The sequence below is a fragment of the Stegodyphus dumicola genome, chromosome 3 (genome assembly GCF_044657685.1).
Source record: "Stegodyphus dumicola isolate Sdum_Otavi_A_Nest chromosome 3, ASM4465768v1".
Classification (NCBI taxonomy): Eukaryota; Metazoa; Arthropoda; class Arachnida; order Araneae; family Eresidae; genus Stegodyphus; species Stegodyphus dumicola.
In genome coordinates, this window is record NC_140770.1 from 275,754,704 (window position 1) to 275,778,706 (window position 24,003).

General features: G+C 35.9%; 1 protein-coding gene and 1 non-coding gene across 3 annotated transcripts in view; both read right to left on the reverse strand.

Annotated features, from left to right (window-relative positions):
• LOC118183075 (uncharacterized) overlaps positions 1-20,592 on the reverse strand; it is a 33,686-nt gene extending 13,094 nt beyond the window's left edge. Inside the window, exons 1-2 of one of the 2 annotated variants that reach the window (XM_085814194.1) lie at positions 20,469-20,592; positions 41-149 (exon numbers count right to left, since the gene is read on the reverse strand). In XM_085814194.1, the coding sequence (XP_085670320.1) occupies positions 41-149; positions 20,469-20,523 (164 nt within the window). In that variant the 5' untranslated portion in view covers positions 20,524-20,592. Of the gene's footprint in view, positions 1-40; positions 150-17,038; positions 17,193-20,468 lie in introns of those variants that run through there. The other variant, XM_085814193.1, reaches the window with a different exon arrangement.
• Positions 4,151-4,222, reverse strand: TRNAT-GGU (transfer RNA threonine (anticodon GGU)). The gene has a single exon. It is a non-coding gene; the product is annotated as a tRNA-Thr (tRNA).
• Positions 20,593-24,003: the final 3,411 nt, after the last annotated feature.

Consider the following 24,003-nt stretch of genomic DNA (forward strand, 5'->3'; position numbering starts at 1 on the left):
CCGCTGAGAAATAAAGGAATTTATATTTTAATTAACTTACAGACATGCTTCCTCGAATGCCTTTTCGGTTTCTGGAAATTCAATATTTTTTTCAAGTTCACATATTTCCCAGGTGTGTTGGTAGCAGTTATCATCCGTTCCTAGAACTCCTAAATAATAAAATTAAATACAAGAGTGGTCTATAATACATAGATGACATCTATTTTACTATGAAGGACACACTTCTTTTTAAAGCATTTAACACAAAAAGCTTTCCAATAACGCATGAAACCCTAAAACTAGGTAAAACAGTCGATAGATGCAATACCAGGTTTTGTATACCGTTTATTTTATGCGTATTTTTATGATAGCTTTTTAGCTCAAATTTCTGAAATATTAAAAAACATTTGCATATTCTCCCCCCTGAGGTCTAAATTATTGGTAAATTACATTCGTTTGATTATTTTAAACTTTATTGAATTTTTATTGGCAATTTTGTACTAGTATAAGATATTTTCTTCCTCCTTTCTGCATGCGTGGGTGGTGTAACGGCAGCATACTCGACGCGTATTCGAAAGGTCCAAGTTCGAGTCCCGGCGACGGAATTGCACATTTTTTATATATTCAGTATATAAAATAACCTAATGAACCTACAGTGGCGCCCGAACTAAAAGGGGGTGGAAGACGATTCCTCTACACCATGATCTGGCTATTGGGTCACCTAATCCCCAGTTGCCCTGTAAAAGGGGAAATGTATTTTCTGCCTTCTTTCTGTATGCCTTTGTGGTGTAACGGTAGCACACTCTGCGGGAATTCGAGAGGTCCCTGTTCGAGTCCTGGTTGGGGCATTGCACATTTTTAACGATTCCTGCTTCAAATAACCTAATGACGCTACACTAGCATTTCATCCTTTTTATTCTTCCTTACATTTATTATCTGAAACGTATTTTGCGCATATTCTTCGTTAAGCTATCCGGACGTGGTAAGCGCTCTCGTACTTGAGAAACTTTCCAAGCATCTTGTTTCACCTTACTTCTACTATTTACGTTCCTACTCATTACAGCCTTGTGACCATTTGTATATTATTCTATCACTTCGAACTTAGTCACAAGCTTCTTCCTTTCAGAACGGTATGCAGATTTCGAGAAGAGAACAGGGATTTAAGCAGTTAACTGAAACCGATAGTGGGTCAGTCGATTGGTAACCTGCAGTTGTCTTATATCGGATGTCTGACCCTGATTGATTTGAAGTTTTGCCTAAAGAATGGAGCCGAATCTGGTCATAAGTACGGTAGATCATAGGAACCATTGTAGTAACAATTTGATTATCCACGCTGGAGTACGTGACGACGAGAAAAGTCCTATCCAGGACTGTAGAGATTTATTTAGTTTGATTAACAGTTAATGTTTAGTTAAAGTAACTTTCCTTTTAGTCTCGTTTCCACCAGTGCTTTCCTGCCAGAATACTAATTATATACCGCTCGGGTATTCAAACTGAGAGGGAAAGAAGTACTGTTCAAGCTTTTTAAAGCATGTTATAAAGGCATGTTGTTGATTTTAGAGTATGTCGTATACTGCCTGAAGGCCACGTTGTTATTTTGAATTACTAGCGATTTGATTCTGTGGCGTTGATTGCTTCTAGCCATTAGGATTGTTTCCGCCGGTTTCTACTCATCAGAGCCTTCTTACTCATTGAATTATCCTGTGAGCTATTAGGCTAGTTTAATTATATTTTACTAGAAAGCCCGGCGGTCATACGAAATGACCGCTGTTCTAGATATTATAAATTGTAATTAAAATGATTTGTGCAAAGATGTCTGCTAATTCAAACTGAATTACCCAGGGCAGGCGGCGAGGACGCCCTTTTGCTTACTGCCCCTTCTACTTGCTTAATTGCTTAAAGTAGAGTGCTATCAAGGAAACCACTGGCGGTACATTTCATAAGAGCCACCACTAGCTCAATAAATAAAGGTGATTTAAATAATAAAATTTTAATTAGCATGTCAAGGATCTCTTTGTACCCAACATTTCTTGTGTAGATCTTTTCCTTATTTTTAAGCTCGCCTTGCAGAGGACCATCCATTATTTTTAATTTTACGCCCGTTCTTTCACGAAATCTTGAACAGGCAACATAAAGTTGACCGTGTCCAAATGTAGGCTCAGGTAAAAAAATGCCAACACGCTTAAGCGTTTGTCCTTGAGGATGGTCATAGCAAAGGCAAGTTTTACAGGAAATTGTCTACGTCTCAATTGAAACGGCAACCCTGTGCCGTGGCAACTTCACCCCATTGGCTAGTACAGTTACGCAAGCAACCCATAAACTATCGGCGACAAACAGACACTTGAGCCGCATATAATAAAGATATTTATTTATTTCATTTGATTTGTTTTTTCATCGTTGCCAGTTTTTGCCGGTTGCATATTTCCGAAATCTATTATATGTAGATGTTAAATTTATTTATTAAATGTTAAATACACGTGCTCTTGTATTTTTAATTTTTCCGGCTTAGCTTTCTCATAATATTCGTATTCGTCACGCGCTGCACTGCACGGGGAATAAAACAATTTACAGTTACGCAAGCAACCAATAAACTACCGGCGACAAACACTTAAGCCGCATATATATATAAGATTTTAAGGTCAACATTACCTGTTTGAGTTAAGCCTGAAGTGTTAGAATTATGAAAACGCAAGTGGGGCCATCTGTGCAATTATATTAGTTTGAATAAAGAGTCTTTTGCACTCTTCTTCTGACTTTTGTGTTGTATTAAGGCTCGAGGATAATTTCTCATACAGTCTGTTCAGAACTCCGTTAGCTTATGCTTCCTAAGAGAATGAGACTCTATACAGTAAGTTTACGGTGAGCCTGGTGAAAAGTAATGAATTGTAGTTCCTCGCATGATTATTAAATAAATGTGAACTTTAGTTTGAATTAGACTTGTAGGGTTCTTCACTCTTTTTATCCAAGGTGTACGTCGAGGAACCTAGTGAACTGTGTAGCGACTTATCGCCGAGTTCAACTGCCCTTTATTTCATTCAAAATAAGATAACAGTCGGCCCCTTTCTCGAGCTTACAACGAAGCCTCTACTCGGGCTTAAACTCAGAATAAGATATAATAACTAAACTATAATTAACTAAGTGAGACTTAGCCAAAGCTAAACACGAGTATCTAATGTAGTTGGCCCTTAATTTAAACTAGTTGGCGAATATCAAAAGGCACGTAATAATACAGTCGAGCGGTAACAGCTTCAACAGAGAGTTAACCCGAAGGCAAACACGCGCTACTCAGGATTCCTAGCTCTCTCTCACGAAGTAAGCTGAACCTTCCTTAAATACTTCTAATGCATTTGCATTCAACGCAGTTCCAAAATCTCATTCTGGTAGGGAGTTGTAAGTGGATACAAGAATTGATAGGAAAGCGACTTTGAAATGAAAATAACTGGTATAAAATTAAAATATACGTTATGGATTTTTATATCTCTATTTTGTCTCTTAATAATCAAGGAGAGACGCAGTACAGTTTTTAATGTTAAATGCTATTAAATCTTGATCTGCATGCAGTTATCCTTTCCATCTCGATAATTCGGGAACGGAAGTTAGCGGTACTTTTTAAACTTAGGATGTCGGTGGTACTTTGTGCACTTATAAGATATTTCTCCCGCCTTCTAGCGTGCCTTCGTGGTGTAGGGGTTTGCATGCTGAGAGCGTATTCCGGAGTCCCTGGTTTGATTCCCGGTGAAGGCGTTGCTCATTTTTCACATCTCCTGCTTACAAGAAATACCTAATGTCTCTGCACTGGTGCCCGAACTTAAAGGGTGGTGGATGATGATTCTCCACAGCCAGGATTTGGTGACTGGTCTCCTAAAAAACCCCAGTCGCCTTTTAAAAGGGGAGAATATAAGGTATTTCTCCCGCCTTCTTGGCATGCCTTCGTGGTGTGGTATGCACGCTGAGTGCGTATTCCAGATGTCTTTGGTTCAATTCCAGGGGAAGGCGTTGCTTATTTTTCCTTACTCCTGCTTTAAAAATAACCTAAGGTCTGTACTCACTTAGGAACGGAAGTTGTGCAGCTCGTGGAACGGAAGTTAGTGGTTCTATACAGCTAGCTGTATTGGTCATATTGTAGAGTCATTAGGTTAATTGGAAGCAGAATGGATGAAAAATATGCAACCGCCTTCGCCGGGAATCGAACCACGGACCTCTGGAATACCGGTCCAGCGTGCTACCGTTACACCACGAAGGCACGTTAGGGAAGTGGGAGAAATACCTTATTAATTCAAAATATTAAAGCTAAAACAAAAGTGCCATGCTACAGCTAATAAATCTGATCTTTCGAAAGTCGGATGTTTTCTTCGCTCCCTTCTTCCTGGTTCCTCCGATGTCCATTTTGGGGAGAGCTGAAGTCAAGACTCATTCATGTGAAGAGTGCCCGCCCAAGGCTATACACGGTATTACCGTCAGACCTCGGCTCAATATCCGTCAGATATTATATTAACATTACTATGCATTATATTAATTTAGAAATCTAACAACAAAAGTCAGCGTTATATTTGCAAATTTTCACAGGACTCGTTTCAATGGTTTTACAGAACCATCATCGTCAGCTGCCAAAGTGCAAGTGAAAAATTCATCATAAGAAAAGAACGAAATAGTTCAGCGGCGAAAGTGCATTTTTCATTTGCACTTTGGAAGCTGAGGATGACGGTTCGGTAAAACCATCGAAACGAGTACTGCGAAATTTGCCAAATATAACGCCTCAAATTTGTTGTTTGACTTCTAAATTAATATTTGTTCGGAGTGTTATTTTTACCTAAATTATTTCTATGCATTATTATTGGAATGTAGTTTTCTTTAAAAGAGATAATATTATGACAGTTGCTGGTATTTTATCGATGACTACTTTTCCTTTGTTATATTCTCACTACAACTGTGTTCTTCGGAAATTAAATTTATTGTCTACTTTTAGACGATACAATTAGTTAAAAAGGGACGCAAATGCGAACGGAAATGAAATATTATCATATATTGCAAGAATATTATTGGTAAAGAAATCACTTGACATCTAAAACAAAGAGAAAATTTAAACTTGCTAACGGAAAATAGAATGACTTCTCAGAAGGCTTCGAATTAAGTGAGCTAATTAATAAATGCTCATAATCTGTTATTAACAGAGAATGCAGATATATTTTGAAATGTCTTTAAAAAATGCTATAATATCTTTAAACACATTTAATGGTGCAAAATTATAAAGTTATGTCATCGGTTTCATGAACAAAAGCATATTCTTGTATGTTTAGATTTAAGATATATGCTGTTCTTATTTTGATTCTTGTTTACAAATTCACCTTTGCTTACAAATTTATCCTAACTATGATTCAATATTTGAGATTTTTGTAATTTTTCTATGTGATGCATATCTGCCTGATGATGTATTATTTCATTTCAAGTTTAAACCACAGCTTGCCCTCGTATATAACAGTTAGATGATTTTTTATCACTTAAATTTATACAAACTAACATCGAAGTTTGAATGTTATGTATTCCCTTGTTCAAAAATGTCGAAAAAAATTATCTCACGTTCATAAAACTTTGAATAGTTGAATTAGACTGTTAGAGGTAGTTAGCGTATTTTATATAAAAGAGTGAGTGAGTGAGTGCACCGCTATGATGGCTTCCGACCACGGACATGAACCAAACGGAATTATATACCATCACGGCGGGGAAGACTCCAGAGTAACAAGGTTGAATATTATAAACTAATAACAGTTTCTACATATTGTTAACTGCAAGGCACTAAGCGTTATTCTGGTTATCTGCTTTAAATTCTGAACTTTTGAAACATTATAATATTATCCACGGTTGTTTCTGCTTAGGCAGTGTTCTGAGATTTTCTCTATTTTATCAAGGGCTATTCTGTTTTTGAGTGTGTTAGTCGTCCACATTGCCCAGGCACAGTCCGCTGGTTTCTTCAAGTGCCAGGTTCTTGTATGTACACAATGGAAGTAATAATGGTCCGTGTCGCCTTCTTCTCCGCATTCGCAGAAAGGAGTATCCCTAAGTCTGAATCTGTTCAGGTATACTGGGAATGGTCCATGACCTGTCAAGAACTGTGTTAGGCTAGCACAGTGGGTCTTTATTTCCATGTTAACTTTTGGCAGTAAGCAAAATGTCCTTCGTCCTACCTCTGCCTCTGTCCATCTACTTTGCCAATTTTGTAGCAGACTTGTCAAAGTTGTTCTCTTAATATGAGACCAAGGAAGTTTAGTTGGTCTTTCTAATATATCTGTGCAGTTGGCTGCCTGCTTGGCCAGTAGGTCAGCGGCTTCATTGCCTTGAATCCCTGTGTGAGCGGGAACCCATTTTAAAGTGGGTCTTTGCGAAATAGGCATTGTCAGAACCTGTTTCTGAATTCTGTATACCAATGGACTCCGGATATTTTGACTTGCGATAGCCGCCAGACTTGATGCCGAATCACTGAGTATGGAGAATTTCTCCTGTTGACATGTGTTCGCATATCTAATTGCAGCACTGATAGCTAGAAGCTCTGCTTGGTATACCCAGTTGTTCGAGCCTAATTTCCTTTTCCACTCGAATGTTACAACTCCATTTTCTAGTCTACAGAAGGCGCTGCCCGTGCCGTTCTCAGTTTTGCAGCCATCTGTGAAAAGGTTATTACTGTACCTCTGAATTGGTTGGTCGTTTATACTGATACCGTCAGAGAGATTAAAAGCTGCTGGATGAAAGTTATTGCAGTTGTTTTGCTCCTCGTAGTCCGAGTGGTGATAACTATGACCCCAGAGTGTTGAAGTTTGACCCAGCCTGGTAACCCTTACGATAGCTGCCTCCCTTTCTACTATCAAATCTAGGGGAGGAATTCCTGCTAGTTGTTGTAGGGCTAGTGTTGACGTGGTACGGTAGGCCCTGCATACTTGAAGTAGCTGCTGTCTCTGAATAGAGAGCAGGGATCTTTTCATATGAGAGGTAAGTTCGCCACCCCAGATTGCTGCTCCAAAAGTTATTACTCTTTCTGTAATGGTTCTATGCCAAATTTTTAGTAGCTTAGATGAGATACCCCATTTATGTGAAGTCATGCGTCTCATGTTGTTGCTTAGGATGCTAATTCGAGTCTTAAGAGTCCTGACATGTGGCATCCAAGAAAGTCTGTTGTCGAGTAATAGCCCAAGATATTTCAATTGGGGGAAACATTTTACCGGTATCCCATGGAGTTTAATGCTTGAGTTGCGTCTTAGCTGCCTGCTGCGTCCTATGAGCAAAGCTTTAGTTTTCTCTGCCGAAATCTGAAGCTTATGTGCTCTGGCCCATTGGGAGAACAGATCAAGACAGTATTGAGATCTCATTTCGAGGTTACTCCTTCCTGCCACAACTAGCATAAAATCGTCCGCATAGGCTATGATTCGAGCGTAATCTACGCTCTCAAACTGATGAAATGCCGAGTTTGCCAGTATATTCCACAGTGTTGGTCCAAGGCATGACCCCTGTGGGCATCCTCTAAAGACATTTTTGACATAAATGCCGCTTTCTGATGTTACTTGTACACTTCGATCTTGAAGGTACGAGCGAAGGATGGTAATAATGGCTGTTGGGCACGCCATGTTGTGCAGCAAATTTATTACGTCTGGTCACCAAAGAGAGTCAAAGGCTCCCTTGATGTCAATGGCTATTGCCAGTGAGTTCAAATTGTTATCCTTGTTCTGTTTGATAGTGGCCATTAAGTCTTTTATGGCATGTTCAGTTGAGTTGCCCATTCGGAATCCATATTGGTTGGGATGCAGGGCGTTGTTCCTTTGCAGGAAGAAGTCCAATCTGTAAAGAATTACTCTTTCCAATACCTTACCGAGCGCTGGCAGTAGACAGACTGGCCTGTAAGATGTAGGTTCTGCCGGAAGTTTGCCTGATTTTAGGAATAACGCCACTTCTGCCAACTTCATATTTTTAGGAAAGTACTGATGTTTCCAGCAAGCTGAAATGACCGCAAGGAATAGTTTTGGGAATTCTCGGTGTATCTCTCTAATGATGATATTATCAATTCCATCCGGACCTGGAGCTTTTTTGGGTGCCAGAGTACGTATGATGTTATCCACTTCCATTTGCGTAGGAGGGAGTTCGTCTCTTCTGGTAACTTGGCGAAATTTCATACTGTAGGTTTTTCTCGCTTCCTCTTGCTCCTCTAAGAAACCCTCTTCATCATCATCAGGAAAAACTGCATTTATGATCTCACTGATTACTTCGATGTTGGATGAGGCAGTGCTATTCACCATAGGCGAAAGGGTCGTAGGACGAAACACCTTGTTACATGTTATCTTTTGAGTAGGTCCAAAGGCTTTAGTGACATTACTACAGTAAGTTCTCCATGAGATTAACTTGGCCTCTTTAATTTTTCTTTTATATAAAGCTCTGGCTTTATTGTATGTTATCATTTTGAGTTGCCGTAGATATGGATCTACCGTGGATTGAGCTTTTCTGCGAAGTGCTCGAACTCTGCTCCTCTCTATGTTAAGCTCTGGTGACCACCAGGATATCGAGTGTTTTGCCTTTACAGATTTCAAACGATATGCTTTGTGGGCGGCTTGCACTATTTTTGTAACTAGTAAGTCGTAGAGATTATCTAAGGAGTTTCTGTCCTGGCAGTTGTTGAAATCTTTGATAAATTTCTCTACATGCGCTCGAATGTGTTCCCATAAAACGGAATGTCCTCCAAATGCCGTTTTGAATTTTTTCTTTATTATGTAGTCTATAGGAGTATCCAGCCTGTAGGTAATAATTTTGTGATCACTGAGTGACGGCAGGTCACTCACTGTCCAATCTTGTATGTACGGAGTTATATTGGGAGTTGATATTGTTAGATCTGGCCACCCTCGAGCTCTAGATGTTTCAAAGGTAGGCGGTGAGTCCTGAGCGTTGATGACAATGAAATGCTTACTGTCCAAGAATTCGAGTACCGCAATTCCCCTTCGGTTCTCCGAGTCAGCACCCCATAGTTTACTGGTGGCGTTAAAGTCTCCTGCTATGATACAGTGTGATGCCCCAGTTAGAAGGTTAGAATTAAGTTCCTCTAATAGAGAGGTAATATTTTCGCTCGGGGGTAGATACGCAGCAATAATATCAATGCTGCAATTACTAGTGACTAGTCTGATGGAGACTGTATGCTCTGTGATTTTCATTAGGAGAGGGGAGAGAGGGCCACTGTAAATAATCGCAGCTAGCTGATTCTTTTAGAGAAACGTTCTGCTGTGTGTTGGAACACTAGGAATCACTCCGTTGTAAACGTATGGCTCTTGGAAGATTCCGACATTGGCAGCAGTATGTGTCATTACTTGCAGCGTATTTATGGTTGCTGCATAGCACTTTGCAAGTTACACTGTAAAAATCGAAGACCTGCTATATGTTTGTTCAGTGTCATCTTGGTTTAGTTCTTTGCAGTGGTCCTTCTCAGACTCTCGAAATGGGCTCCATACACTGGGCAGGAACTTGAATTAGCTGGGTGATCTGTGCTGAAAGAAGTCCCCTTTTCAGAATTACTACTGCAGCAATTAGTGCAACTCACTTTTTCCGAGCTACACTCCTGCGTCGGGTGGCTGTTACCACACTTCGCGCAAACTGGAGCGTTTTTACAGTTCCTGCTATAGTGACCGAACTCCTGGCAGCTGTAACAGCGAATGATCCTAATGTACGGACGGAGAGGACAAGACTCAAAACCCACTAAAAGACGGCCTAGCTTAACTAGGTGTTCTGCTGACTTAGGGTCTATGTCTATCACCCAGTTTTTCCTTCCGCTTTGCCCGGAATGGCTTGCTCGTATTTGAAAAGCACTGGGATTGAAATTGGGCAGTTGGTCTACAAGTGCTGCTGTTAGATCTTCTTTTCCTAGATTCTCAGGTACTCCAAAAATAATTACACTTTCCCTTCTTGGCTTGGGCTCCCGAAATTCAAGTGTCTCTAGTAGTGCTGGCCTGTCCTCGATTGCCTGTTTCAGGCGTAGCAGGTGAGCTTTTTCTCGACACCGGATGAGAAGCTCTCTGGGCCTTGTCGGCCGAATCTGCACTAAAGTGATCCCTAGCTGGGAGGGTTTCAAATCTGCCGAAAGTTGAGCTTTAATCCCTTCGGGTGTCCGTGTGGAGTTCTTTGACCATAATAATAGAACGTGCTCCGATAGAACTAGAGAAGATCTTGAAGGTGGAGAAGTTTTCCGCTTCTTTCGTGTCACCTCAGTGAAGGAATATTCTTCTGTGGACTGTTCTTCTGGGGCTGAGGATTCCACTGCTTGATAAGACTCGGAATGTTGAGGATTCTCGTGAGATGGCTGTAAACTGTGTGCGAGTTGCTGTTGTTGCAGAGCCAAGACTTGTCCCTGTAGCTGGGCGAGATAAACCTCTTGTTCCGTTAACGTTATGCGAACGGTGTTCACAAAAGATGTAAATTGCTTTCTTTCAGAAGCGTTTAGCCTGCGAGATTCCTTTGCTTGTAAGATGAATAACTGGAGTTGATTACAGATGTGGTTAATTGCTTCCAACCTGGAGTTAGGTGTCGATGTGCTAGCAGCACCTTTAACAGAAGGGGGAGAATGTTGAATATTATGCTCCGTGCCGGCTGGTGATGAGGGAGTATCCAAAGGCATAGTAACTAAGAGAACACAATGAAGATGCTTTCAGAGCATAAAAAACGAATGATGAGATGAATGATGGATACACATGCACCTGCAATATTCCAAGAATACTCAGTTTACGCGATAGCACTGTAAGGAAAGGTAGCGGAACACAATGAACACACTTCACGACGCTAAACTTAAATGAGGAGATGCACGATCAGATCGCATGCACTTGGGCTAGAGTTCTAAGCATGTACCGTAGCAATAATAGATTAGATAGTTGCGAGAACACAATGTGTGCACTTTCACGGCACTAAAGTGGATGAGGTGATGTATAATGAAACCTCATAAGCTAATAGACTTTCTTGTATATTGAGTATGGGCTGTAGCACTATAAGAGGAATATATATATATATAAGAACTCCACAAAATACATCCCTCAAGAATTCCAAGTCCCACCCACTACCATAAATTTCTTGACCCAAGTCTTACCGACTGATATAATTCAAAGCCCCTACTGCCGCTAAGAATTTTCGGACACCCTACACTTCTGAGTCAGACACGAAGAGAACACATTGCCAACTCCCCCACTAGAAAGAATGTAAGTTACTTAATACCTTTCTGGCCTTTATATCTTCATGTACATTCACTGATCTTATTTATATTATTTTCTATTTTATTTTTATATTATTTTTATGTTCTCTTTGATTTGTTTTTACAAAGTTTGCATTATTTATCTTTTTTATAATCTTCTATGTTTATTTCAACTTTACTTTGATTTCGATTTCATAATGACAATTTCCAATGTTTAATTTCTACAAATAATATAGTACTCAAATACATAAAGATGATAGTGTCGGGGACGGTTACTCGAGTTTTACAGGATTTCTCTACAGTAATTGATTTTTACTCCAAATTGAATTGACTAAAATGCTTCATGAGAATAAGTTCTTTGAGTTACAACTATTCGCGGAAATATTTGGCCTGACTAGAATTGCCGGTTTGGCTTTAACTTATAACTCGAGTAAAGACGAAACACTTTCATATTTACGTATTTTTATCAATTATTGATCATTGAACGGGTGTTGGTTTGTTCCCCTTGAAAAGTCAACTAATTTCCGATCAATGACAATAATTACATGTTTTAATTTTTACAATTGTAATATTATTCTTCGTGATGATTTAACTCCAGTCCCCGTTAAAACATTATTAACATTTTGCTTTCAAATTACTTCAAAACATCTTTCAAAATATAACTTACCAGTATGGATGCACACTTTTAAAATAATTCTACTTTAATTAAACTTAGGAGATAATATAATCAATTAATCAATACTGTTTAGGAAATAAATTATTATTATTATTATTATATATATATATATATTTGTTTTATATAAAATGTGACGCACACACTTTAACCTTATATACTAAACAGTTCTAAGTAAGCACAGACTGATAATCACGCACACTATTACGCAGCACTGAATAATAACAAAATGACTATTAGAACACGATGCACACACTTTCTAGGACTAAACTCGAAGGAGAAGATGCGCAATCAAATCACATAAACTGACAGTAAAGTATGCACTATAGCACTATAAGATGAGATAACTGCAAAAACACTATACTTACACAGCACTGAAAATTTGATTAGGAGATGAATGAAGATATCTCACAAATAAATTATCTTGCATAAATATTGAGTTTGCGCTGTAGCAATATGAAAGAAAAAATTAAAAAAAAAAAAGAAAAAGAAAGAGCAATAACGTATGCACACACTCACGGTAAGCACTGAATAAAAATTACGCGCTCTGTACACTGAAAAAAAAAAAAAAAAAAAAAAAAAAAAAAAAAAAAAAAGACGAATACTTGAGCACAATACACGCACTTTTCACTGCCCTAAGTAAGTACTGAATAATATTCACACGCACTATATCAAAGCACTGAATAATATGATTAATACTGGAGCTCTTCGTAGCATTAAACTTGAATGAGGAGATGTACAATCAAATCGCATACACTGCCGATAAAGTATGTACCGTACTGCGAGAACACGATGCACAAACTTCCGGTATTAATAATGAATAAGGAGATGTATGGTGAAATTTCAAAAATCTTCTTTACATATATTGAGTATGTGCTATAACACTAGTTCGGACTGGGGTATGTAAGAGGTAAATACTTCGTAAGCGTTAAAATCTCTTTCAAAATAAGCAATACACACACTTTTACAGATATGAACTTGATGAGGAATTGCACTGTAGCACTAATAGAGGAAAATACTGCTTGAGCTGAATGCAAACACGCACTTGGCACGAATGATGTGTAGTACTAATAGAAAAAAAAATCAAATACACTGACAGTCGTAAGATGATTACTACTCTTATGTGGCCAAAGATGGCGGCTGACAATCTTTTCCTTCTTGTTTTGAAGAAAAAATAAATAAAAGCGAATTTGGAAGGGGTGAATTTAGAGTAGTATTCGATTACAAGCGCACCCCTGCGCTGCCTGTGTCCGAGATTGAGAGGAGGGGAGAATGCTAAAAGTTCTTTTTTCTTATCAGCAGAAGGAAGGAGGGTCGGGTAACCGCGTTACTGTGTTAAAGTAACAACGGTCAGGAACACAAGCCGGGACAGTAATACTTAGAAAATTAATTAAATAATCAGTGAATAATGATGAAACTTACACTACTGAGGTCCTAGTGCTTTGCTGTAACTGCAGATACAAAAAAATCTCTTGTAAGGCTGAATATTCCGTTCACAGTGAAGCAAAATGTGGGAGCAAAATTCATATGACCTCTTATCTCTGCGTATAGACGCGCTCTCTTTTATATAGAAGAAATAAATGAAGTGACACCATCTTGGACAGTTCGTGTTTTAGTTGAAGAGGAGTTAAAGAATCTTCCGAGCATTCGGGGAAGTTTGGTATTGTAAGCAAGGATCTTTTGAGCAAAGATATTTACTTTTCCTTGATCCGAAACAGTTCCCTGTTATGCTACAGCCGCTTTTCTTGCCAAAGTTTTTGCTCTGTGATCCTCCTATTCTTCCTTATCGAGATGGTTATAAAGATCAACACTATTGACAATTTAAGCTGCCAAGAAACGACGCGACGGCCAACTGCCCCCAACCGACCTTCAAAAATGTAAATTAATAATAAATTAATAAATAAAGGCATTTTCCCAGAGCTTCCGGGAACTCTGGAACGTCTGTGGTATTTTCGCGCGTATGACTCAGAAGGTGCTTAAGTAATACACTGAATCCTTGGTTCACGAACTTAATTCATTCCTGAAGATAGCTCTCTATCTGAAACATACGTAAACCGCAACAATTTTATCCGGAGGATTTTGCGCAAATTGTATTAATCCGTTCCCAGGTTCCAAATAATTGCTTAGAAAAGAGTATTTTTATTTTGCATGTAAGTTCGTAATGCGAATTTAATGCAATTTTTTATTGATCTGAAGATAATTTATTATTGAAACTGTTGTTATTTATTAAGTTTAACACACAAAGGTTACTAATATATAGTACATAATATTCAACGCAATACCAAAGATATAAAAATCTAATAGAAATACCACATTAACTCCTTGTACGGAATATTAAAATATGTACGGCCTATTAAATTATACACATTTATTGCACTTCATTTAAAATTATTTCCTCGAATTATTATAACTTATTGTAATTAAACAAAATTCCGAGGCAAGTTGAAAATGACATCAAAAATTGATAAATTTTGAAAACAAGGATCTCGGCCAATTTTTGTCGTAAGGGAATCGAATTCCTTATAATTTTATTTTATCATAACAAGTATAAAACTTCACTATATATCACCCGGAGACTGCATTAAAAGTTAGATTTTAATGTTTGTGGAAAATCAATTTTTAAACAGCGTGATATGATCCTGCCAAAACATCAATACTTTCGTCGTTTCTGTAAATTTTTTGTAACTGGAAGCATATGACTACGAGCAATGATTGCAAAAATATAGGCCAAGTCGGCTAAGGGGCGACATATATATATTATATATATATAGATAGATATAGTTATATTTTTTAATAAAAAAGGCAGACATCAACTTTTCTTTTTAATTTTTTAACTGTTTATGGTATAATATTACCTTAAACCTTAACTGGAGGGTAATGGAGGATTTTGAAGAGTTAATGGATTACTTGTAAATATTATTTTGTAAAAATGTATATTTATCAATACTGGATTCTTTCCTTTTACTAAAGAAGGGCCAACTCTTTTCAAAATTCTCAATTATAGCCCGAATTGAGTGAAGATTTTTATCTAATTTTTCTAATTACCTTACCTTTGGCCAGTATTTAGTTAAAGTTTTGATTGAGCTTGTAACTTCAGTTTTAAATAATGCAGTCTAGTAAAAAAAATTTCTAACAATAATTCTCCATTTCAATTTGTAATTTTCTAATTCAAATTGAATTAATTTAATTAATATCCGAATTTTTTTTAATTTTTATTTTTACTAAATAATTTGTTTAAAACCATTTTTTCAAAAAAAAAAAAAAAAAAAAAAAAAAAAAAAAAAGTTTACATCTTTAGTAGTTTGCAACATTTAGTTTCACAAACAGTAGCAGTTCAAATTTTATACTTTTTACACTTTTTAACTATGCTTCAAAGTTAGCAACATTTTTGCACACAAAACAAGCATTTTACATTTTACATTAAAAATTTACAGCATAGATTTTTTACAATAGCTCTCACAGGTAGCAGCTTTACACTCAACTTTAAATGAGCCCTCTATTTTTAGACAGCAGTAACAAACTACTCAAACTCAGCTAGTTTAGCAAATGCTTGTAGAACTCAGAAATTCAAATATGTAGATCTAGGTAAGTTAAATTGAAACTTGCTATTTACTAGTTTTTATTATTTTTATTATTATTTTTATATTTTATAGTTAATTATAGTTTATTTTAGGTTTACATTCATAATTCGTGTTGGGGAAGTGTCCAGTAGGCAAGACTTTCTAAATTACTTTGGTTTTCTACTCTTAATTGACTTTTAATTAATTTTAATTCAAGTTATTTACTTGCTCTTTTATGAAAATTCCACAGTTTAAATTTTGTTTTTAGTAATATTCACAACATTTGTTTTTATTTTTGGTTTTGAATTTTACCTTTGTCTATATGGATAACGAAACACGAATTGAGTAATTAAAGAGATGCGTTTGGAGGCAACTTCCCCTGGATAAGTCTGCGTCCTACCTGCTCAACAATTATTCACTTATGCAATTTTTGGGAATAATAAATTAAATTTTTTGGAATTATATATATTTTTGCATGGTTTTTAGATAAGTGAAATTAATTTACATATGCTCTTAGAATTTAAATGATATTGTAAATTAGTTCGCAGCAATAATACTTATTTTTAGTTTTATTTTTATTTCTTTGCAATTTAAATTTCTTAATTACATTTTAATTTTATATTTACTTTAAACGAATAGAGAATATTTATTAAATTCAAATTTCATTCCTTGCAGCAATGGTGCAAGAGAATTATTTAAATTTAATTTACTATTTTCTTGTGAAGCAATATGTACATTTTTAACATTTTGTGTGTTAGCTTTATTTATTAAATATCATGTTCTTCGCATTTAAACCATAAAATTCAATTCAAGAGCAATATCGCAAAATAATTTTAAAATGAGCACATCTTTAAGAATTCCGATACATATTCTCGCGCGCTGGAGATAAAAATGTTCCTTTTACGTATAGTCTCTCGCTTTGAAATGCTTGATTTTGTTGATCAAAAATTTGTTAAAGTTTACAAAATTTGAAATCGATAATAGAACGAATTCCAAATTTCAAATTTGGGCTTCCAGATGCCCATATTCACAGTAGGATTACGTCATTCAAAATTGGATGGCTCTAGGTAACGTTGTTTTATCGCAATGTGAGAAACATACATACATTTATGCCAATTCTTCATTATTTGATTTTCTTCAAATATAATACAGGGCGATAATATTCGGTGGCAGCAGTCTGAAAAATGAAACGAACATTCAGAGTGATTCGATGCAAAATCGCGAAACGAAATTAACCCCTTCTGTGCTAACGCCATTTGGGATAATAATACCATTCGTAATTTTGCTAATAGATTAATCTAATATAGCAAATTTGGAATCTTTCCTTAGGCACTGAAAGCCATTCATCAACTGCTCAAAAGCGGAAGAAGAAATGCATCAGAAATATGCTATACAAGCTTGTTATAACTCGTAAAAGGATTTAAAGACATTTAAGTACAAAATACGATAATTGCTTTAGAAACTATTCTAATTCCATATAAAGTTTGATATTATTTTCGTATTTTACACGCCAGTTAAAGCAAAATAAAAGAGAAATTATCTTCGATTCTCGTTGCATTAGCAACAGCACATCAAAATCTCTCTCGTAATTTCTATGACTGATTTATTCAGCAAAGTATTTCTTACCTGTCGAAATGACGACCAAAGCGGTTGCGATGAAGAACCACATCTTGTTTTCCATGAATGTCTGAATTTGCTAGGAACGAATCTTTGCGCTTAATATCTGGCCACTATCAAGGAAATTAGTTTTTTATGCACATCTAATTAAATCGCGGATATAAATAATCAACTTCCTTCATAAAGTTCATGCTTGCCGGATGTAGTGAAGATATCGCCAATCACACTTTAATCCAATCGAAGGTCATAGGAAAAGTTTTTCAGTTTTGTAACTTAATCATAAACTACAATAAAATGCAATTTAAAGAAAAAGGTTTTTATAAAATAACCTGTTATCTATCTCTCTCTCTCTATATATATATAAAGAAGCATGTATGTGTTTTTTTGTTCGCGATTCACTCAGTCACTACCATACCTTTTATCATCACCAAACATTCTACAGTTACCTCTTATGGGTCCTGGGAACGATCCATGTCCGCTTTTGTTTCCAAAAAAAGTAGCTAAAATCAGAGATATTAATTCAAACCTCGGGAAAACGCTAATTTTCGCCATCATTTTTCCGCGTGGCGAAAGTCTCGCACGCTGGATATGAAAATCTGCTTTATTTCGAGAATTGTTGCTGCTGCCGGCTTTCAAATCGCACTGTGAATAAAAAATTTCTAAGTTTTACGATGAAATAAAAGTAGCATTGCCAAACATTAAATACGTTATTCCCGATTCCGAATATTCGTGGGAAGCCATTTCGACTATTGCCAACCTCGTATGACTTAAATCTGCCGAGATATTAATTAAAAACTCTGAAAACCTAATCTAAACTATAGTTTCGCACACATTTTTCGGAGTGGCAACGGTTTCGTGCGTTGGAGTTAAAAATGCTTTATTTCGAAGTGTTGCTTTCATATCGTAGAGTTTGTTATTCAAAAATGTGTAAGTTTTACAAAATCTATACACATAAAGAAGAATGTCTATTTAAGTGTTTGTTGGTTTGTTCGCGTTACTGGTATCTGATCAATAGTGATAAATTTTTTTTTGCTACATTTAATCGACTAAAACCAAGTATAGGTGAAATATTCGATGGAGCTTGAGCTTTTACGACAATTCGAATAGAAAGACGAAACTCGCTAAAAACTGCGTGCCATTGTTGCTGATATAATGAAGGAGAATTAGTTTATTTTTCTACGGAAAATTTTTATGTGGGTTCTATATTACGTTAGAGTGAAAAATGTATGACTAAGAATCGTATTTTTTGCATCGTTATTAGAGAAGGATTACAGCGGTATCCTTGTGTCTGTTGTTAGATATATTACTTTCAATCTAACGTAACTGACATCGGGTACTTCCGCCAGTTTAAAATAAAGGTGATCATAAATGCGCTAAAAGGAAAAAAAATAATGCATCGTATGGTTTAACGCGAATAATAGATCATACAATTCTATTTACGGAATTCGTCTAAGATGTTATATCCCCATTAATAAAAGAGTGGTTCCTATAATTAATTTAAAAATATGGTTTATAAATTTGACAACGGAATAAAAATAATAAGGAATTAAAAAAGGTAATAACTTATAAATTTCGCAATCCAATTAAATTCAGAGATTTCGCGATTCAGGCTTTTATATTTGCAATTTAAAATTTCAGATGAATTTCCTAAATAGAATTATTCAGTCTCTTATTCACATTAAATTATATGATAACTTACTTTTCTTCGTTTAGTTCATTAATTATCAGATTCATTTTAAACAAAAACTTGCTATATAAAATTCTTTTTCTTTAATTGCAAATACTTTTTTTCTGTTTTTACTTTCTTCTACGAAGTAAAGTCTCCTTCTAAAAGAAGTAAAGTAAAAACAGGAAAAAAAGAAACTGATGTGCACACCACATGACTTTTTTATATGGAATATTAAATTATACGCAATTTTCCTGCATTTTATTTAAAGATATTGAATTAACAATTAACGAATTTGGAATTAAATCTACTTCGTCGATAGCGCATAAACCACAGAATAAATGCACTCTTTAAAATTCATTATATTTATTTTCCATAGCGACACTTCGATGCTAGGTTCACTTAACAGCATTACATCTCATTCGTTTTATAACTCAGAGTGCACAAACATTATGTCATCTGAAGAATTACCACAAGTTCCATTCAAATACTATAATAAATCTAAAACGATGTATAAAAGAAATTATACAAATAAAAAAGAAACAGTTTTTCACAGACGATTCAGCGCCGCATACCTGTTGCGCATGCGCTACTAATTAATTCCGTTATCACTTCGCTGCAAGACAAAAATACATAAAAATTCAAAATATTTTCATTAAAAATTGAAAGATACAGAAAAATATAAAACACCAAGAAAAGTACAGTTAAAACAATTAAAAAAGCAAATTTTTACAGTTAAAATTACAGTTTCTACGCAAAAACAAGTTAATAACTTAAATGATAATTCCAGAATGAATTAAGCATAATTTAATTCGCAATAATAAAAGAAGATGTTATAAGGTATTTTCTCCCGCTTTCCAGCGTGCCTTCGTAGTGTAACGGTAGCACGCTGGGCCGGTATTCCAGAGGTCAGTGGTTCAATTCCCGGTGAAGGCGTTGCTAATTTTTCCTCTATCTGGCTTAAAAAAAAAAAAAAAAAAAAAAAAAAAAAAAATTATGTCTTTACAGTGGCGCCCGAACTAAAAGGGTTGTGGATGATGATTCTCCACACTCGGGATTTGGCGACTAGGTCCCCTAAAACTTTAGTCGCCCTTTAGAAAAGGGGAGTGTATAAGGTATTTTCTCCCGCTTTCCAGCGTGCCTTCGTGGTGTAACGGTAGCATGCTGGGCCGGTATTCCAGAGGTCCGTAGCTCGATTCCCGGCGAAGGCGTTGCTAATGTTTCCTCTCTCTGGCTCAAAAAAAAAAAAAAAAAAAAAAAAAAAAAAAAAAAAAAAAAAATACCTAATGTCTCTACAATGTTACTTTGCTGTTGCGAAGCTTAGTTTCTTTAGATTGCCAACAAATCCACTATTGTGCTAAGTTTCAAATGTAAACGAATATGGCTGCCATGCTAAACAAAAATTAAGCTTAACCGCACTTTAAACCTCTGCAAATCTCTGACAAATTCAACATTCACCATTAGTGCATAGTAAACGTCGACATTTGCCGGTGTAAGTCAGAAATAAGGATATTTGGCAAATATTTTGGACATGCACCAGGCGAGTATGTGAATGTTGACATTCACCGGTGAATGTCGACATTCTTCAAATCTCGGTCTTTCACAGTAACATATATATATAATTAAAAAAGTAGTAAAAGATAATTTAAAAATAGTGTGACTAAGTTAGTCTAAAATAATGCTTTTAGCTGCTGTTTTTTAAATACAATATGTATTTTATGTGCATCGATGATTTCGGATATTAGCTTATTTCAATAGAAAATAAGCTCTTACCTGAAGAGGCCATTAGCAAACAATATAAGAAGAAAGAACACATTCGGGGTTGCATATTGTATTTGCAACAAGCAGCTCCCGGCTTACTTCTGACTTATTACAGGCAAAATAACTGTATAAGGGACAAAAATTGCTTTGTATTGCGTTTTGCAATTAAAATGCACTGGGCGTTCTTTGTGGCATAAAGAAGAATTAACAGGATATCCTCGAAGTCTGACAATTGCATTCAATAGGCAAATAGCGAAATTCGGATCCTCTCCGCCATTTCTGTAAACAATAAAAAATATGAATGTTAGTTTCGCAGCAGGGGGCTAGAAATGCTTAGTAACATATAAAGGTCAAGTATTGTCTGGATATTTGCTACTCAGTTTCGTAAACACCAGTTGATGGATCGATTTGAAAGTTTGCAAGTAGGGAAACAATGGTAAAATAATTTCACATAGGTAGTCAAAGACTATTATTCGCCGTTTAAAACAGCAGCTTGTCAAATACAGTGAATTCCATCCTTGTTGTCTAAGGAAGTGGACAGAGTCTGAAACTACATGTAAAACGAATGCACTATCTGAAAGCATCTGGAATAAAATGTTTTCAACTAAATTTTAAATTTAGATGCTAAATATTTATCCAAATATTATATGAACAGTAATAATCACAAAAAAAAAAAAAAAAAAAAAAAAAAAAAGGGGGGGAATCGCAAAGTAAGGAATCGCTCAGAAAGTACGAAAACTTTCCAATTGAAACAAAACTTGAGAATAAATACTGACAAACTTTGCTCATCCTTTCATTTCCTAAATATATTTTGACGCATCTAAAGAAAAGTACTTATATTGGTATGTATATTATTATGAGTTCAAAGGGGCAATTTAGACAGAAGGACAATTAATTTTGTTTTGGTATTTTGCGTCGATTCACGATAAGCGTTGTTTCACCTTTCAAACGGTTGGCACCCAATATTCTCCCCCTATACGATATTTAAAGAAATTAAATAATGAAGAATCTGCATGAATGTATGTATGGTTCTCACCCTGTGATAAAACAACGGTACCTAGAGCCATCAAAATTGGAATAACGTAATCTTTCATAGAATATGGGCATGTGGAAGCTCTAATTTGAATCTGAAATTTGTTTTATTATCCATTTGACATTTTGTAACACTTCAACGAATTTTGGAATAACACACTCAATGATTTGAAAGGAAGCACTGGCAACACTCTACGGGGGGGGGGAAGATCTTCAGCGCGCGAGATTCTGTATCGGAAAAGATCTTATGATATTAAAATTTTGTGATGTTGCTGTTGAACTGAATTTTATGGTTTAAGTGCGAAGAACATGATATTTAATAAATAAATAACACACAAAACGTTAAAAAAACGCCCATTTGGACGTAATTTAAAATCTGAAAACTTTCAGATTTTTTTTTATTTCCAATATGGCAGGGCATGTGAACAAGACGGAAAACAAGTAGTAGAAACAAACAAACAAATAAAAAACAAGAATAAATACAAGTAGTGGAAATAAGAGATAACCGTCTACCCAGATGACAGCAGGACTGCTTACACGCGGACACGCGAACTGCTTACAATGACTATATCAGGTTCAATGTTCCGTCTTACTTTCTTTGGGAACATGCACAGACCTGAGTCGGAACAGGGAGCTTACTAAAGCTATGTTCAATAAATGTGGGAAGTAGACAGGATACACCGGAAGGTATACAAAACCCTTTATTTTGCACTCTTTAAAATAATTTCCGTACTTCGGAATACAGAGACCAACTACTTGTGGTCTGAACGTAAGAATAAAAATATAACTCTAACTTAACTTTGGAATAATAAACGTGGAAGATTGGCCTTATATTAACAGGAAGCCGTATGTAGTACAGAGAACTGTTAACACTACAATACGTTTAAAAATTATCAAGAGGATTAAACCTCTGGCCTGGAAGGCAAACAGCAACCGAGTAAAGCTTCTAAGGCAAGCGGCCTCTTCGACTAACTCATTCCTCTCTCTCGCTTGGCAAAAAGCCACAACTTAAGTACTTGGCGTTCGCCAGACAAATTTTGCATAAATAAGTTAACGCTTTTAATTCTGGCCGGAAGTAGAAAATAAGAAGTGATAGTAAAGATTTAAAATAAAATAAACGTAGTAAAACTTAAGATCCTTACATACTTCCCGCCAGAGTTAATTAGTTTGAAACTGAGGTCTAAAACGACCTTGTTGAAAACTTTTAGATCTAGAATCTAACGCGAGGCCAATCTTCTACAAACATTTCTCACTAGAAACTAGAAATTTAAAAAAAAATTGTTTTTACAATAGCAGCTCCATGGACACCCAATTTTTCATCTGTACTGCATCTAAACAGGAGCTTTTATTCAAATTGGGTTCCTTCCAGAGATCTGGAAGAAAAACTACTTTAATGAAATGTTACACAATGAAATGGCAAGTAACATGCATATTTATAGTTCTCTTAACATTCTTATTTCATTCATAACTATTTTAATTATCTCTCCCCGTGCTCTCTGACATGTGTTGTAAAAGAACACCAAACACGAATGTGTTTATGTATACGTGTTCAACACTGCCTCCTACAATCAAAACACTAACGTGTTAAGATTCAACATAACCAGACCTCGTAACACACCCTATCTTCAACTCTAACCCTGAGGTACTATTCTGAAAGTGGCTAACTCTGAAGTGTAGCGTCAGAGAGCCTAACTACATTCATTCAACCTTTAACACATATTCACCATAATTTGGTCTTTTTTCAGTCACACGAATAAGTTTAAAATTTTTTTTTTTTGCATTACTTTCACTTTTACCATATCATAGTATTTCTTAACATTTAAAATTACAGTTCACATTGTATATAAGAACATATTAACATGCCGTTAATTTTACGCATTTTAAAACATACATTAGTAGTACATTGTTAACTTCTATTCTTTTCAAAGCAAGTGCCAATTCTTCTACATTGAAATACTACATTTCAAAAAGTCTTTCAGACTAAAACTTCTTTCTTGCCAGAATGTTTTAAATAAAATTTATACAATAACTTTTACAATATTTAAGTATTTACACATTCCTATTATACATCAACTTTAGTTTTACGCGCGAGTAATTGAAAAACATAATACCAAAATCGGTAACAACTCATTTCTCGCCTTTTTGGCGATAAAGGTAGACCTGACATGAGGTAAAACTTCTTGAAATCTGCCACTTGCAGTAAGAATGAAAGATTAACTTAAGTTTGCAAAGTAACATAAAATTTTACTTATCTCTGTGATATTCGGACATTCTTTTCTGAGCCCAGTCCTGGAAGGTAGCGCAGATTCTGGTTTGATTTATCCTCCTTCTTGTGCGGGCTCGCCCTTCAGTGCCTTCCTCTAGAAGCTTTCTTTTTTCTCCAGTTGGTTCACCCTTGAATACCTTCTTTTTCGCCTCTGCCTGTGGTCTTGGCCGTTTGATGGCAGCTGGTCTTGGCGGAACCGGGACACATCTTTCTCGTTCCTGCTTGGACCTCGTTGCTGGCCGTTCAAAT